Raw genomic sequence first — 16,658 nt, forward strand, 5'->3', positions numbered from 1 at the left:
CCCCAGTCCGTTTAGTTACGGCTGGCTTGATGCTTTCCTGTGTCCTCATCAGACACCGGGTTAATCACACCCCTGTGGAAGAAGTTCCTATCTCCACTGACTGAATCATCTAATTTAGCTTCACAGTCTCTCAAGATGTACATATTTATGTGAATGCCATCATATACGCAAAAGTTATAAGTAGAACAATGTTTATTTAACCGTGTTGCTTTCACTATTCTTGACATGAAGAAGGAAAACCTGTTTAAATGTTTTATTTGTGTCACATATTGTGTTTGTTCTCTAGACAGTTGTGGAATGTTTGTTCTCAGTTCTCTCTATTTTTTTCTTTAAATAGAAGAATAATTAGTGTGTTTCAGCAAAAATGGTCTTACTGCCATAACAGCTGAAACAGACTTCATTAAAATAAACTTTAGCGAGTCTTTTATCAGCCAGACGGAGAAAGTATACAGTGTACTTCAGAGTCAGTTTCCAGATGCTTCAAAAGGTATGTGGATCAGAGTCTATTTTAGAAGTATCCATGGAATTAAATTAGCTCACGAGGTTACTGGATTTTCCCCACTGGGTAAAAACAGCTCGCTGAGCAAATCTGATAACATTATACATAATAAGATGACACACGTCATCAAATCTGTTTTTCTGTGTGTGTGCGTTTGTAGGTCGGTGGGTGCTACAATAGACTTGTGCATATTTACATGTCTAAATTTTGTAAAAAAATTAAAAAATTAAAAAAACACACAAAACACAAGAAATATAACAAAAACTTAACATTACTTACACCATATTTCCAATGCACTATTTATACGGATGCTGGACTTTACTGCAAGTATGCAAGAAATAACTTGCTCAAAATATTTAAATGTTTCAATTACTTCCTTTTTGGTTGTTTGTGATAGTGAAAATGTCTGGTTAAAGTGTAAAATGTAAAAAATAGGATTTTTTTTACAATTAAATGTAAGTTTGATGCTTCTTGATAAATTTATATTTCATTTGTGTTATTGTTGAGTGTTCTGCCACATTATGAGACATATGCTAACCTAAGCCTAACATGAAGATAAATTAAATGTGAGGTAAACAAAACCTAATGACTGTATTTGTTTGCGCATATTGGCTAAAAAACTCCATGCAAGTTACACAACTAAAGTTTGTTTGTTTGTTTGTTTTTTAATTCCTTCAGCTCCTGTAATTTTCTTAAATTAATGAGGATTTTTCTATGCTGGAGAAAAACTCCCTGTTGAGAAAATCTTTGTGGAAATGTTTATTTTTACCAATGTGTTAAGTGCATAGACACACAAGTAACCTCCCACATGCATTATGAATGTATGCTGCAGAAATAAATAATTCTGAACAGAGTTGTGTGTGATGGTTTATTTGAACCAGAGGCTGTAATCTATGCTCAGTAGCATGTATTAATCTGTGGCACAGGTTGGTGAAGAGGAGGATGTCTGATGGTTGCCTGAAGACTACTCTCTTAGAGCCCTCTTTTATTCTCTTTTCTTCTTCTTAAAGCGTTTCCTGAATCTACAAGGCAATACTCGTAATGATGCTGCAGCAAACAGCCTCACTGTCAGATCTGTCCAGCAGCATCAGCATGTGGAATGGTGGGGGGTTGTCCAGAAGAGGTGGGATCTGTCCTGTGTGTCGACTGCCTGATGGAGAGAAGAGGGGGCACAGCACAGTGAGAATGGAAAGACACAGAGTGCTGCGCAGACCGAGACTGCAGACACGCAGCAGCAGCCACACAGAGTGACTTAAATGATTAGAAAGGCAGCAGGAGAAAGGGCATCTGACAAGGTAAGACAGCTGAAATCAAGAAAAATGTATACACTATTATATTTATAGGTTTTTGCATTCTAATTTTAGAGTAAAAGTATGTCACAAGACTTTCGAGTGTTGCTGCAGATCGTTCACAACATTATTATCTTCTGTCTTACTAAAATTATTCACGATTTCCAATTTAAAATTCCTCCCACATGCTGCAGTTAAACCTCTTTAATACAAATACCTTCATAATTTGCATTACGTGAAGAGTGTTTGCACTAATCGTGTTTCATACATGATCTATTCTTCATTTTTTTCCAGGGTTGCCTCGAATGAAACCTAATATTTCTGAGTTATTCACCATGTGACTGAACGACAATCCTATATGACTTTGCTGTTAGGATTGCAAACCCTCAAAATGGCATTCCCCTGGAACATTTTCGTCCTCCGACCTTTCTTATTGACTCTGTTACTTTATGTCATACTTTTAACCGGAGAAAATGCGATTGAAACACAACAGACAGACAAAAACAGAGTAACACAATCCTTACATAAACCTCACGGCTCACGTTTGGCACAAGGGAAGCCTATGTTTGGACCTGAGAACATCAACTTCCTGGGTCAACCTTTGAGTTGGACCTTGATGTCATCTGAGGATACAGACAGACAAGGTGTGCTTGGTGAATACAGTGAGGAGAGCACAGAGACACCCCTTATATATCTTAATGAAGGAGGACTTCTATCAACACACACAAAGAGTGGAACAGAGGATACTACCAGACAAACAATATGGTCTTCATCAGGAAATGTGCCACAAAATCCTACTCAACAACAAACATTAAATGTTTTGTCAGCCGAGAGCAGCACTGTATCTGTTTTGCATCCCACTCAGAGCAAAGAGAATGAACCGACATCTGACACACTGCAAAAAGAGGTGACAGAGAACCATTTACCTTTTCTTCTGTCTGGCTCACTTCCATCACACAGACCTGACCAGAAGTCATCTTCTCTGGAGTCAGATGGCTCTGGACCTAACCCTGAGCACCATACTCCATCAGCAGGTACAAACAGCTTAGGATGGACTGAAGGCATGTCTATTAACAAAGAGGAAAAACAAAATGGACTGGATGATGTCAGAGATTATGCTTTACACAGAGGAATCGTCAGCATAGAAACAGCTACAGGTAAGAGTCATTTTTAGAGTTGAGAGTAATGCTTTTTATTAAACATGTTTGTCACATTTTACCCTTAGAATTTATTCCCATTTTTATAAATTGTAAAATTTGTCTTCCACATTGTCTTTAAAGACAGATCACTGCAGTGTTTGTGATAAGCATTCCACAGGCAGACAAAATAGTTTTGCATTCACCAACTGGTTTTTGTCATCTCAGTCCTTCAGGCTTTTATTTAAATAAAAAGTTCTCCTGAGCGTCCTGTTTTCCTTGAAATCCTTCTGTTGCAGGCTCCTTATCTAATCTTTTACTCTCTTGAAACTTTTCATTCATATTGATGTCTATGACAATCACTCACCTTTAAAGCTTAAAGATAACATGGTGCACACATGCACACCTACAGTACTAATATTTACTGTACACACCCACAGTGGCACTCACTTGTTAAAGTAATGTTGTGTCCACAAACACGAGGGAGGTGGACTTTGACAGACCTCAAAATTATCCTTCTTTCTGCTCCTATGTGTCATCTGGCTCCATGTTAACCAGTTTGGTGAGTAAATACACAGAATATGACAGAAATCAATGGGTCGAAAAAAGCAATTAGACTTAAATGTTTTGACCATGTGTGTTTCAGTGTTTGCTGACTTTGTGCTGACACAATGGGTTTACTTCTAATGGAGGTTAGGAAATTGGATGAATTCTGTTTGTAACCAGTAAGCTAGGATCCAACATTCAAATAGCTTGATACGTTTGTTTAATCTGAATATGATTTTATCAAGAGAATAAGAAGCCTACCCTTTCACAGCTGATTATTGGTTATTCAGTACCTTTTCAGATTTTATAGTTAAAATAACAGCTTTTTGTCATATCTTACAACTAGACCACCAAATGAACAGCAATCAGGTCAATACGGGCTAATCAACACACACATCTCTCTCTCAGTCACGTTCACATGAACACACATACGCATGCAACTTGTTCTTGCTCCCATTTCTCACTGTGTGACCCACTTAGAGCTTCCCAGTTGCAAGCCAACTCTGTTTTATTATGGATTAACTTCACACAGAGAGAATGTTCAACCCTGATCTTGTTTTCAGAGCTAAAGACTGTGGTTATAAAAGACTTTAGCTTGCATTGCTTGGATTGTTTTTTTAATTTTATGGGTAAAATTAATAATTAGGCTAGTAATCAATAAAACTGAACTAAAAAGTAAGCGTACGGTGTCACCCAAGCAGTCATATAAGGTTGTATATTTGAGTACAGTTAGCATATAATGGGTATTCTAATATGTTTATGAAGCTGATGTTCTACAAATAGCCTTCTTGTTTATTAGTTTACAAAGTTATCATGTGTTAAAACCTGTTGATTTTTTGGGGGCTTTTTATTTTTTTCCTGTAACAATCAATAATAATGTGAAAATGTCTGACATTGTCACAATGTGATTGCTTTCCAGATGAATCCAGGAAAAACAGCCTGAATGTCTTCAAGACCAGTGGCACATTTTTACTTGGGGATAGCTTGGACATGTTCACCACACCCTGCAAAACATCGGACGAGACCTGGACTCCCACCTACCCGGATGATCTTACGCCCAGCCTTCCACCCTTTCTGGCCCTCAGCCCTGGCCTTCTGGTGCCCCTGTATTCAGACTGGAACTCTGCACTCAGCACATGGGGATTTGCATGGGAAGCACACGTATACGGCCTTGGAGCTGTCTTCGCTCTGTTTGGCATAACCTCTGTAGTCTGCTTGTTAGGCTTGCCCATTCGATGTCCTCCTGGATTTCCCTTTTTCACAATGCTGCACTTTTTCATTCTGACATTTGCTGGGATCCAAGCTTTCAGTTTGGTCTATGATGCTTACAATTCTCAAGATCGTCTTCCTCCTCTGGTGGCTCAGCTGCTCTCTGAACTGCCATTGCCATGTTTGATATCAGCCTTCTCCCTGGCCTTCCTTCTTTTATCCTTGAGCACACGCAACCATCTCTCTCTTCCTCTTGCTATTTCTACCTCATTTTCAGCCTTGCCCAAACCTTGCCTTTTACTATGCATGTGTCTATTGCATTTTGTAGTCTCTCTAGGGTATGTTGGCCTCCTTCAGCTCTTCCAAAACCTTCCTACTGTAATCCTTCTATTCCCTCACGGTGTATTTGTCTGTCTCACCATCTTTTTGTCATGCTCCTACCTCATCTTCTACTGCTTAAGACTAGTGAACTCTAAACATATTTACAGGCTGAATGACAGTGGAGAGACTGGAGGATCACCTGAAGTTACACGACCCCCAATTTGTCCCTTTTCCAAAGTAGAGGACTGGGATAGGGCAGCAGCAGCTGGATTAGGAAGTTCAGTATGTTTGCTGGGATGTGGAGGTCTTCAACTTTATGGGATACTACATGTCCTTGGTTTTGGAGGGGTAGATGGCTTTGGGTTCCAGCCCTGGCTCTGGTGGGGCTACCAGATAGGGTGCAGACTCTGTGAGATTGGAGTGTGTCTAGGTTTGTCTATCATTGGCGCACACCCTGTTTTCTGTAAAAACAGCTCCACCATCAAGACCTTAACTACCCCCCGACCCGGATCTTGGTCTCGTCTATTCTGCAGTTCCCCTTTACGAGAGCTCAATGTCCCTTCTCAAGATGGGATTAAATCTCCTGTCCTCTCCTCTCATGAGTCCTGGTCCCAGGCTAAGCAGGAGAATCCAGTGGTGTGTGATGTTGTCACCAAGAGGCAGTCAGAGGCGCTTCCTCTTTGTTCAGTGGAAAACCCTCCTGCAAATGGAGTAAACAGTGCCAACAAGCTCAGCCAGAATCAAAGTACTTTTCCTCTGCTTACACCTCCAAAGCCACTGAACAAACCTAAAAACATGGATCAGTCTCAGCCATCATCTCTGGAGAGTGTACGTGCAGAGACTGACTCAACTGGTGACCTACGTCCTCCATCTCCTATAGACTTGTCTCGCAGTATTGACCAAGCTTTATTCAGTGACTCTTTATTTTCTCACAGTATATTTGGTCCACAAAGATTGTTCCATGGGTCCTCAACTGTTTCTTTAAGCTCTCCTAACCAAGGTACCCTGAAGCAAGGACCCTGCTCAGTTGGAGATAACATTTACAGAACCTCCTCTTGTGGAAAAGTGGATCAGGAGAAAGCTGTGTCCAATTTCAGAGCTTCCCAACCACACGGCACTTTGACATCTCGTAGTAATCCAGTACCGGAACAACTGGATTGGAAGGGGAGCATTACTGGCTCAACCCACGGTTTGTGCAGTTATCCCAAAGAAACAGGAAAGTTACGTTCGAATTCTTGGACTAACAGGGGTCAAAACTTTGCACAAAGCAACTTGCCAAGAGCAATTCCCCACCTGTCTTATCACAGGCGATACCGAACACTGAGCTTGGCCTCCCAGGACAGTCGGGGCTCCGGTCGATTAGCAGGGACTAAACAACTAAGTGAGAGCAAACAGCTGGAATGGGATACGGCTGTGCAAGCAGAGTTTGTTAATGTGTGCAGACAAATTGATGCCCTGAGTGTTTGCAGTGATACAATTGAATTGTAAGAAGGTATAAAGGTTCAGTAGTTCATTCTGATAAGATTGCTTAATTTAAAACTACACAATAAAAAAAATATACAATGAGATATCACCTGATCTAAAGATCTTACTAATACAGTATGACCTAATATTTTTCTGTAAATACTGGTAAGCTGTTTTTCCACCTCATTACGTTGTTCTTGGTCCAGATCCAGACATTAACTATCACAGTGCTGGGTATCTCTTTTGTATGAATTTTTAGACTGCTTAACAATTGTAATAAATTTCAAAAAGTTATTTAGGATAAGAATAATGACATAAGACTTTACTGTTGGTGGGGTTTTTGTGTGTGTTTCATAATAATTAGGAAAATGTAAGCCAGTTGAGTGTTTTTATTGGGATTATGTCTGACATTTACTCAAGGATCACAACTCAGGTTGTTACCTAAGTGGTTACCTAAAAACTAAAAATTAATTTAAAAAAATAATATGAATAAAATAAGGCATGGTCAACAAGAAGCTTACCCTCTTGACTTTACTTTTACAATAAAATCTGTTTTGTTCATCCAGAATATTTTCACAAAATTCATATCTTAGAGATAAAAAAAGAAAAACAAATAAATTACTCTTTGACAACAATAACAGCCTGTAAATATTTCTTGCAACCATTTAGAAGATTCTTGCACATTACCCTTCCCTTCATTTTATTCACTCAAACTTAAAGCCAGCAAATAATTTTTTTTAACCTTTTTTATGACTGTCATTTTGTAAACATTCAGTAATGCAATATTGCATTAAGCCTTGAAAAATTCTTGTAAAGTCACAATTCTTTTCTTACTTTAATCATCTTCAATACCAGAAATGAAAAAGAAGCTCCAATGCAGAACAGATAGTTCACTAATGTTTATTTTTCTGATTTTTTCCTATTTTTTGTTCATTTGCTTTATTTTATTTTTTTAGTTACCTATAAACATTTTTTCAGACTGACATGAAGTCCTTTAAATGTTTGATGGTGTTCTTTCTACAACCTTCCTGTATTTTCACCAACAGGTTTATTGTTATTAGTGCCACATCCCATGAGCATAGCTACAGTTTTTATAGTAAAATCAATTATTTAGGATTGTTGAAAACTTTAAGGGGCTTTTCAATATACGATTTTAATAGCTCAAGTCAAACATTTCAACATGTTAAATCAATAACATTAATACCAGTACTTGTCTCAAGTTAGCTTGTTTTATTTTTGCATTTGTAGAGACATTTTGATATCAAGAACTTATTACTGTCATTATAGCAAATATTATAAACCAAGAAAATTGGTTCAGAGCATGATATCTGTTTATCTTTGTTATTTCCCCAAAATTTCTGAGGAAATACCATCACATTATTTAAAGAGTGAATATTCAGGGGAAAAAAAAAAATATATATATATTAATCAAAATGTTAAATGAAAGCGTAAAAAAACCTTTTACAAAAATCAAGAAGCCAAAAGGTTGATGTTCTTTATTTCTAAAAAATTCTGTACATAAAAAATAAAAACAATAAACAACAATGTCTGACTCTTTTCATAAAAACATTTTCTCCCTCAGTGCTATTTACAATAAATATATTTAAATGTTTTGGAGGGAAAGACAATCATAATAGCTGTGATTTACTAACTGAGGTTGCAAATGAACAATAAACTGCCAAATCTGTCAAACAGACCTAAGGCTTAATGAACTGAACTTGACCAAAACGTTTTGCGAAACATGAATAAATTATTTAACTTTTACAGATTTGTAAATGTGATTTCAAAGATTTCAAGAACTGGAAAAAGTAAAATGAATACATGAAATTTAAATTAGCTTCTTGCTGACAATCAAAAGAAGTATATAAATCTAAAGTTGATTATTTCTTAAAATCTGTTTTTACCAACTTAATAATCTTACTTCAGTGACTCACTTTGTATTTATTTTAATGAAGCTAAAATGACAAATGACCACCTGTATTACTGTTTTATGATGTTAATAATGACATTTAGCAAAATAAAATCATGAATGATGTACACTAATACGTGTTTTCCCGTGGTTTCTACCCCGAACAAGGTTAGCGAAGGTAATTTCAAGCTAAGATCATTCGATCATTATTTCAGAAGTGTTAAATACAGAACTCTGTGCAGCAGTGCAGCACAGAGTTCTGTATTCAGAAAAATACAAACTTTTAAGTGTCAGAGAAGTGACACAAACATTATAAACAACTTACTAGCAATATAAGAATATATTGACAACTTGGTATAATTGTATGCACTGAATGTGTATATATCTCTATAGAAAAAGATACATTTTATAACAGTAACTGTCATAATTCCAAAATTTATTGTAACTTTGACTTTAGATTTTAGATCTCTTATGTACCATGTGTCATACACTAAGACAGCTGAACAGAACTTTTTATATAAAAATAAATAGTAACTTCATATGTGTGGCTTATTAAAATGGCCCAGCAAAATAAAATCTATAAAATGTCAGCCTTTATCTTTGCTAGCGAAATAAAAGGCAGAAAATGTGACCAATAATTATGTTCATATTAGCAATTTGATCTGGTGTCTATTTGCTATTTGATCTGGTGTAAATGCCTGTATGCAAGGGTGACTTTGTGGTTTTGATCAAATGCGTCCATTGCATTTGTTCGTAGCAGCCGGGGATGGGACGTTCGGTCCGGGTCGTGTGTTTCCTCTTCCTCCTCCTGCTTCAGTAAAGTTGCTTCTTGCAACTACAATTAAAACAGGGGAAAAAAAATGTGTTTACAATTCATTCGACCACCAAAAAGGGTGGTCTTAAGTGGAGATGAGTCGATGAATGAAGACAATAACCGCATGAATGTACTCACATGGCACAAAAGAATATCTAATACGAGAGCATGAGTGAGAAAAAAGAAGAAAGAGTTTTGATGCATTTAACTATAACTAAATTACTTTCCTTGTGACAAAAATTAGTTTTACAAATGCTAACTAAAGAGACAAAAAGAAATAAGAGATGATAGTCGTCACTAAATTGTCATCAACAACATTTACATGAAATGGGAAATATAAAAACATAAACATGAATAAATATTTATGGCACAGGAAGCATAAAGGTCATGCATACGAGTGGAGGCCATGAACTCCCCCCTCCATCTGGGCAGACATGGTTCTCTTCTCAAACTTTAACTCTCCTGAATACATCATGGACCTGAAAACAACAAAGACTTGATAAAGTGCTGCAAAAAATATCTTTAGGAAGTAATAGTAAACATATTCACACAGTTTCACACTAACCTCAAGATGGACAAACTCTTGGCTCCTATGTCCTGACAGCCATGTTGTATCCCAGCGATGAGGTAAGGAACAAACTTTTGGATGGAGCCTTTGTCTTGGACTGATCCCGAGACTCCCTGAGCCACTTTTACCTTATCTCCCTCACTGAAAAAATTCAGTCCATGTAGCGCAAGAGGTAAACATTTTATATGTTTTTGTTTGATTTTTTTTTTTTTTTGAGAGCTTACGTGTTTTTACTCATACCTAAAATAGCGTTTTTGACTGTTGTTCTTCTCCATGGCATCCAAGGAGCCCATTCCTCTGTACTTTTTGAGACGCACACCGTCTGAAAAGAAATATTCTCCTGGAGCCTCAGTGGTTGCTGCTAGCAAGGACCCCATCATCACTGAAAACAAAAATTATTAAACAAAATTTTTTTAAAATCTTGATTAAGTGTTTGCAAATGAAACAAAATATGCAGGAAAGGGGGAAAAATGCCATAGAATTAGCTAGTTTTGTTCTGAAAGAGAGTTTTTCTAGGAGGCCACATTTTTATATTGACTGATCCTAAAGTAAAGTAAAATAGATTCGCTCTGCTCTTTTTCTACCTGTAGATGCTCCCAGAGCGAGAGCTTTGACCACGTGCCCCACAGTCTGAATGCCTCCGTCGGCGATGACTGGGACTCCGAAGCGCCTGGCATACTCTGCGACCTTGTAAACAGCTGTACCTTGGGGGCGTCCACATGCCATCACTAAGGAACAAAAATGTAACGTGAGATTGAAACATCCTGTCTGTGTCCTTCTGCACAAGATGCCTTTTTAGATGTGCAAGACTGAATCCCGAACGGGCCAACATTCAGCGCTGCGCTCTTATTTCTACCTTCCTGAGTGATGCAGATTGAGCCGCAGCCCATGCCGACCCTCAGAGCATCCACACCAGCATCTATGAGGTTTTTAGCCTGAGCAGCTGTCACCACTAGAGAGAGACATAGGAGCAGAAAAGAGCTGTCTGAGGAAAGCAAAGAGAAAAAGGTTGGGTTTTTTTATGCAAGACAAATGTAAGAAAAGGTGGACACACCATTTCCTCCAACCACTTGTAGATCAGGATACTTCTGTTTGATGTAGTTTATCATGTTGATTTGATACACTGAGTTTCCTTGAGAAGAGTCCTGAAAGTAAAATAAATTTGATTAGAAATGGTTTAAGGCAGAGGTTTACATCTGTAAATGCATTAAACAAGTCAGGTACTGTAGAAAAAGCACAAAGCAATTAGAACTTGTGTTCCTAATTTATAACTTTAAAATCAGATCTAGTGCCTTCAGTGAGTGTAGAGAACATTAATTTCACCATGTAAACTTTCATGCAGTGAAAAAGTGGATCATGGCTGCCAAGTGATCTAAATCCTGGACATTTGAATTCATTTTCTAATTTGGCAAATGTCACAAGTTGACATTATCATCATTTATTGAGCTAACAGCAATCAAAATGTTTGGAAGTTTTAAACAATATGTCTTCTGGTTTTTGGTGTGTCATCTCAAAAGACTGGTCAGGTTTAGTTTTAAAAAATTGCATGTATGCAGTTGCAAAGATCTTTAATTTTGTTTTGAATCAAAGCAAATTTTTAAATGCTGTATGACCTATTTTTAATCCAAATTAATTAAGTTGTAAAACTGTAACTAATATAATGAGCTAAATTTCCTTCAAAGCCTAAAATGTCTTAATGATCCTGATTTCATTTTGCAATCACTTGTAGGTTCTTCATTTTCAGTGAGATTTTCAGTAAGAAGTTAAAAACAGCTTTTCAGGAAAAGGGCAAAACACATTTTTAGAGCAGTTGAAATAATGAGAATTTATGCCGATGAAAATTAAGCAAATTGTTTGACTAAAGGCCAAACCATTTAGGAGATTTTAGGAAAACAAAAATGTATTTTTTATATCACCACCTGTGGGTAAAACGTCTCAGGTTTGAAGCTTCACTACATGCAGAAGCTGAATGGTATAGTACATGAAACTCACCAGGACCACGACGTCCACTCCAGCCTGGATGAGGAGGTCCAGTCTGAACTTGTCGTCCTCCCTGGTACCGATTGCAGCTCCACACAGCAGCTGTTTGCGGGAGTCCTTGGAAGCCAGAGGATAATCTCTGTTCTTCTTCAAGTCAGTTCTGGCAATGATGGCCACCAGCTCATCGTTGTCATTAACAATGGGGAGCTTACCTGAGAGAACCAAAATGTAAAATGAGTAAAAAGAAAAACAAACAGTCGAAATGCCACGGCTTTTTGATTTACCTTTTTTGCTTCTTTGCAGTATTTCATTTGCCTCTTTTAATGTAACTCCAGCGGGCGCAACAACTAGGTCTTCTCTTTTTGTCATAGCCTGGATCAAACAATGAGCTGTGACTTGTAGGTTTTCTAAATCAGACAGCATTATGATTTCTCCAACTTTAGTTCTCACAAATAGAACGTTTTTAGAAAAGCATTAACTCCACACTCACTTCTTCCAGAGGTCTGTCGTAGTCCTTCTCAGACAAAAAGTCGATATCCCTGGAAGTCACTATGCCGACCAGCTTGCTGCCCATCTTCCCCGTCTCTGTCACTGGGATCCCAGAGAAACCGTGTCGTCTCTTAGCTTCGAACACATCTCCGACCGTGTGACAAGAACTCATCACCACCGGGTCTGTGATGAAGCCCTGCTCGAATTTCTGACAAAAACAAAAGCACAAGCTATGAGTGAATAAAAAAAAAGAAAAAAGAAATCGTCCGCACATTGATTTTGAACTGTGCAACTTATAGATGCTGATGATGCCCGGTGTTTCAGTGATTTTCTATCTGTTGTTGTAAATTCACGTCTGTGCTGATTTTCTGTCTTACCTTGACCTTCCGGACCTCGTTGGCCTGGAACTCAGCAGAGCAGTTATGATGGATTATTCCAATCCCACCCATCAGCTGAAATCAGACACATGAAAGTAAAGGAATGAAAATCATGGTTTTCTTCCACAAATTGTAGATCTGAATAATTGTTAATTGAGTGGATAATTAGGAATGATGAGTGTCCGTACTCACTGCCATAGCAATAGCCATGGATGACTCTGTGACTGTATCCATGGGAGAAGAAATGAGAGGTGTCTTCAGAGTAATTTTTCTTGTCAGTGCAGAAGTCAAATCCTTTAAAATAGGATGCATAAATGTCAGCCTCACACTGGACAACAACTTCAATTTGAAAAGTCCAACACAATGTGCTGAATAAATTAGTGATGTCACTGCAAAGAAGCAGCTTCAGCACAGAGACAGTGTTTCTAACTAAATGGTTGTTTTTATTTTTTCTATGCAAATAAACCCTAAAAGCCAGTTTGGACATATTAGAGGCTGACTTGCTATAATCACCTGTTGAGTGTGAAAGATGCAGGTGTGTGTGTGTTTCTGTTTTGAGCACCTGCTAACAAGCAACCAGCCATGTGACCCAGGCTAGAAATTAATTTATAGTCCCAGCAGAGTTATAAAACAGAACAAATAATCCTGTGATCATATGTTGTTTTTAATGAAGAACACAAAACTACAAATGTTAATATCAACTAAATAAAATCTGTGTGATTACTAGATTTTTTTAATAAACAAAAATAATAGTAAACATATAGTCTAAAGACCATAGTCACAAAAACCTTTCTTGTTTTCCAGATGACTGAAATTGTAGCAATTAGGAAGGCTGCAGCTGTAACTTGACTTTAAAAAAAATACACTAGAAAACGTGAATTTTTGAAACAGTATGCATTAACTACACTATGTATTACACTGTGATAACACTCACCACCTCATCAGAAGTGAAATCAATAAAACCAGGGAGAATGAGGAAGTCACTGAAAGCAGAGAGGAAACAGATGTGGCCAAAAAAAAAATCATGATTTTTGTTGGATTCATTAACCATAATGAACCACCCACTGAGTTATTCATACAGTTTTAGGGTAATTTGTAAGCACAGACAACATAACCAGTTAGCTGCTGCACTTCTGGTGCATTCTGGTGCACTTCCAGCACAAATATTGGAATCACGATATAAAATAAATATGGCAGCAAAGTAAGGGTTTCTAAAACAAAATTCACATTAACTGTTGTGAAATTTTTGTGATTTCAGACAACAGCAGCAAGTTACTTTGATCATGGCTCTGCTTGAACTAGCTGTTAACTCATCAGACCAGTCAGAATTAAAAACAAATCATTAACTAAAACAGGTTAAATATTATTCTTGATAACATTTCTAGATAAACCCCACTCCAAAATATATGAACCATTGCTTTAACTATAAATATGCTCTTAAAATATTTCAGTACATATATGGCAAAGTCAATTTTATGATTATAATATCATACTTATAATTAATTTGTTAAATATTATCAGCACTTATCATACTGCTGCAGCTTACAGTTTTATACCAAAAAAGAAAATCTGTAAAAATAAGTTCCCCGTGCACCAAACTTTTAAATCCAAGAAATGCTTTTCAATCTTTTTTCTGCAGTCTTAAAGGCATCCTGTGATGCTTCTAGATTATTTGGAGAACAAGTCAAGTTTTAATCAGGGATATGCTTTTTGTGCAAGTCAGTGAGAAAAAAAAAGGTGAAATAATCTGTCAAGAGCTCAACCTCCTAAAAGGCTCAGCATGTCGTCTCCGCTCACAGATAAACCCAACACACATAGGAAACTGCATGACACCCATTAACACACTGTCACCTCAAACTCCACCCATTTCCCCACACCTCTCTACACACATGCACAAACACACACAGGCACACTGCTCTTATGTTTGTGAAACCACTTAGAATCCCTGAAAGTAGTGTTACTCACAATAATCCTTCATTTAAGACCTAAGCTGATGCGTCATCACTGTAAACATTAACAGTAATGGGAGTCCTTGCTTGACTCTGTCATTTTTGTAGGTGCGTGTGACATTTGTGCATTTGCACCTGTCTCAACATATTAACTACATGTTTGTTTCAGGAAGAAAAAAGAGGAAAAAAGAGGTTTCTTACTTGTATGTCAGCCCGTCACCGATAGCAAACAGCTGTTGTGCCGTGAGTCCATCTTCAGGAACATAACCTGTCCCTCCACTGATCAAGTAGTCAGCCATGCTTAAACATAAAAAATGCATACATGCATGAAAATATCATCTGTAAGAGCATAGCATGCATATTTCTACCTGTGACCATTATTTAAAACTCAAAACCGGATCTAGATTTTCCAAGAAATTAAGGAATCTTTGTAGAAGTTTTTTATTTCTTTAAATATTTGATTTATTTTGATTTTTAAAATTTATTTTTTGTTATAATTGGGTCTTGCATTCCATGTAAATTCATATTGCGTAGCCATTAATAAAACTTCCATTTGTCAGTTCTTTAACTTTTTGAATATGTGTTGTTTATCTTATCTACCCCCTGTTTGACCTCTGCTATAACCAGATCTGGAGAGCAAACAGGAACTGCCAACAAAAGGAGCACAACCCTGTTAATGGAAACTCATTATATCTATGATGGCAGTGTAACAGGTAAGAGGATTTGGTTAGCTGCCCAGGTCAGTAAATGGGCTTGAAAACTAACAGCCGTAGCTAATATAAAGTAAAAATGTGTCAGTTGTTGCCAGAGACACAGTTGGTAGAACGTTTAAATTCTTACACTATTACCCCAGCAGAATAGTTGGATTTTGTGGTGGATAAAAATAGTCTGGTGTGAAGACTGACCTCTCTGGTTCGTATCCAGCTTGGATACGTGTGGCGCTGTATCTCTGGGCTGCAGTCTCATGCCCATGCACATGTGATGTTGAATGGGCTTGAGCCAGGAAGGAATGAGGCTGCTCCCCTTCTCTGTTTGAGACGCGAGGCCACGCTGGCTCCATGTCTCCCACAATCCTTCTGTAGTCAATCTGGTAAGTGTCCCTCTCGCTGTCTCCAAACCGGTCATAACCATGACACTCCATCTCTGGGAAATCCAGGACTCTGACCTCCACAGGGCCACACACCTTTCACTCTCTCTCTCTCTCTCCCACACACAGACACACTAATCAAGCTCTTCTTTTGCACATGAACAAGTAGAATCACACCTTGCACTCCAAGTAAACACTGGGCTCAGCAGATCCCAAGAGACACTATCAATTCGCTGCTCACTTGCATGCACTCATGGGCACAAGATGCTTTGAGTGCACGTCCACATCTTTTTTAGACACACTTGATATTGAAATAAGCTTTCTTGCATTCTGTTTATTTTTATTTTTTTACCTGAGCTGTAGTTAAACCAAAACAGTCAGGAATAAAACATAAATTCAGGTTCGCAGCAATATACTTTCAATTTAAAATCTCCCTTTAAAAAATTTAGAAAACTCAGCAGCAGTAAACGATCGTTTAAAATGCTTTTCTTGCCATCAGAAGAGATCATATTCCTGTGACAGCACCCATGCTTGGAATGAAAGCCCTCAAGCAAAGGGAGGAGTTTTCAGTCAAGGTAACTCTCATGGCACACAGATTTCAGAATTCCCTGTATGCTCTCCAGTCCCATAAATGAGATGCTGTTGAGAAAGTGAGTCTGGTCTAGTTTAGGCAGCAGAAATTCATTCCCAGTGTGACTCACTCCTGCTTGATTTTCCCCAAGGCTGGGAGCTTCTCTCCACTTCGTTCTCCTGGAGGCTGCTGAGCTTATCTCTGTTTCTGACAGCAGCAGACGTCACTCGCCCATCTCACAAAGAGGATTGGGAGCATTAAAGCAGGATGGGTGGGGTGAGATGGATGTGTAGGGTGGGGTGAGGAGGGAGTAGGAGTGAGGGGGAACGATGGGTCAAGATGACACTTGAGCACTTTTACCTCGAAGGATTACAATGGTGGGACTGTGTGTGTGTGTGTGTGTGTGTCAAAGAGACAGAGTTGAAAAAGACACAAAGGTCAAACCCCAGT

The 16,658-nt window shown here is 38.0% G+C and overlaps 2 protein-coding genes across 3 annotated transcripts; one reads left to right on the top strand and one right to left on the bottom strand.

Annotated features, from left to right (window-relative positions):
• The first annotated feature begins 1,685 nt into the window (after positions 1-1,685).
• On the top strand, positions 1,686-8,367 carry LOC108230194 (proline-rich transmembrane protein 4). The gene is made up of 3 exons (XM_017406210.3): positions 1,686-1,794; positions 2,083-2,945; positions 4,390-8,367. Exons 2-3 carry the CDS (start codon positions 2,147-2,149, stop codon positions 6,486-6,488), a joined length of 2,898 nt encoding a protein of 965 aa, XP_017261699.1. The 5' UTR covers positions 1,686-1,794; positions 2,083-2,146; the 3' UTR covers positions 6,489-8,367.
• Positions 8,368-8,963: 596 nt separating this feature from the next.
• Positions 8,964-16,481, bottom strand: impdh1a (IMP (inosine 5'-monophosphate) dehydrogenase 1a). 2 transcript variants are annotated; one of them, XM_017406213.3, is made up of 16 exons: positions 15,456-16,480; positions 14,752-14,850; positions 13,536-13,584; positions 12,794-12,895; positions 12,602-12,676; positions 12,226-12,432; positions 12,020-12,107; positions 11,748-11,947; positions 10,810-10,900; positions 10,612-10,707; positions 10,340-10,483; positions 9,996-10,137; positions 9,753-9,896; positions 9,583-9,666; positions 9,326-9,342; positions 8,964-9,208 (listed from the first exon to the last, which is right to left on the bottom strand). In XM_017406213.3, the coding sequence occupies exons 1-16, from the start codon at positions 15,689-15,691 to the stop codon at positions 9,102-9,104; spliced, it is 1,881 nt and encodes a 626-aa protein (XP_017261702.1). In that variant the 5' UTR covers positions 15,692-16,480; the 3' UTR covers positions 8,964-9,101. The 2 variants fall into 2 exon arrangements, with proteins under 2 accessions (XP_017261702.1, XP_024859552.1); XM_025003784.2 differs by having other exon boundaries at positions 11,748-12,107; positions 15,456-16,481.
• Between the last annotated feature and the right edge of the window lie 177 nt (positions 16,482-16,658).

The sequence above is a fragment of the Kryptolebias marmoratus genome, linkage group LG11 (genome assembly GCF_001649575.2).
Source record: "Kryptolebias marmoratus isolate JLee-2015 linkage group LG11, ASM164957v2, whole genome shotgun sequence".
Classification (NCBI taxonomy): Eukaryota; Metazoa; Chordata; class Actinopteri; order Cyprinodontiformes; family Rivulidae; genus Kryptolebias; species Kryptolebias marmoratus.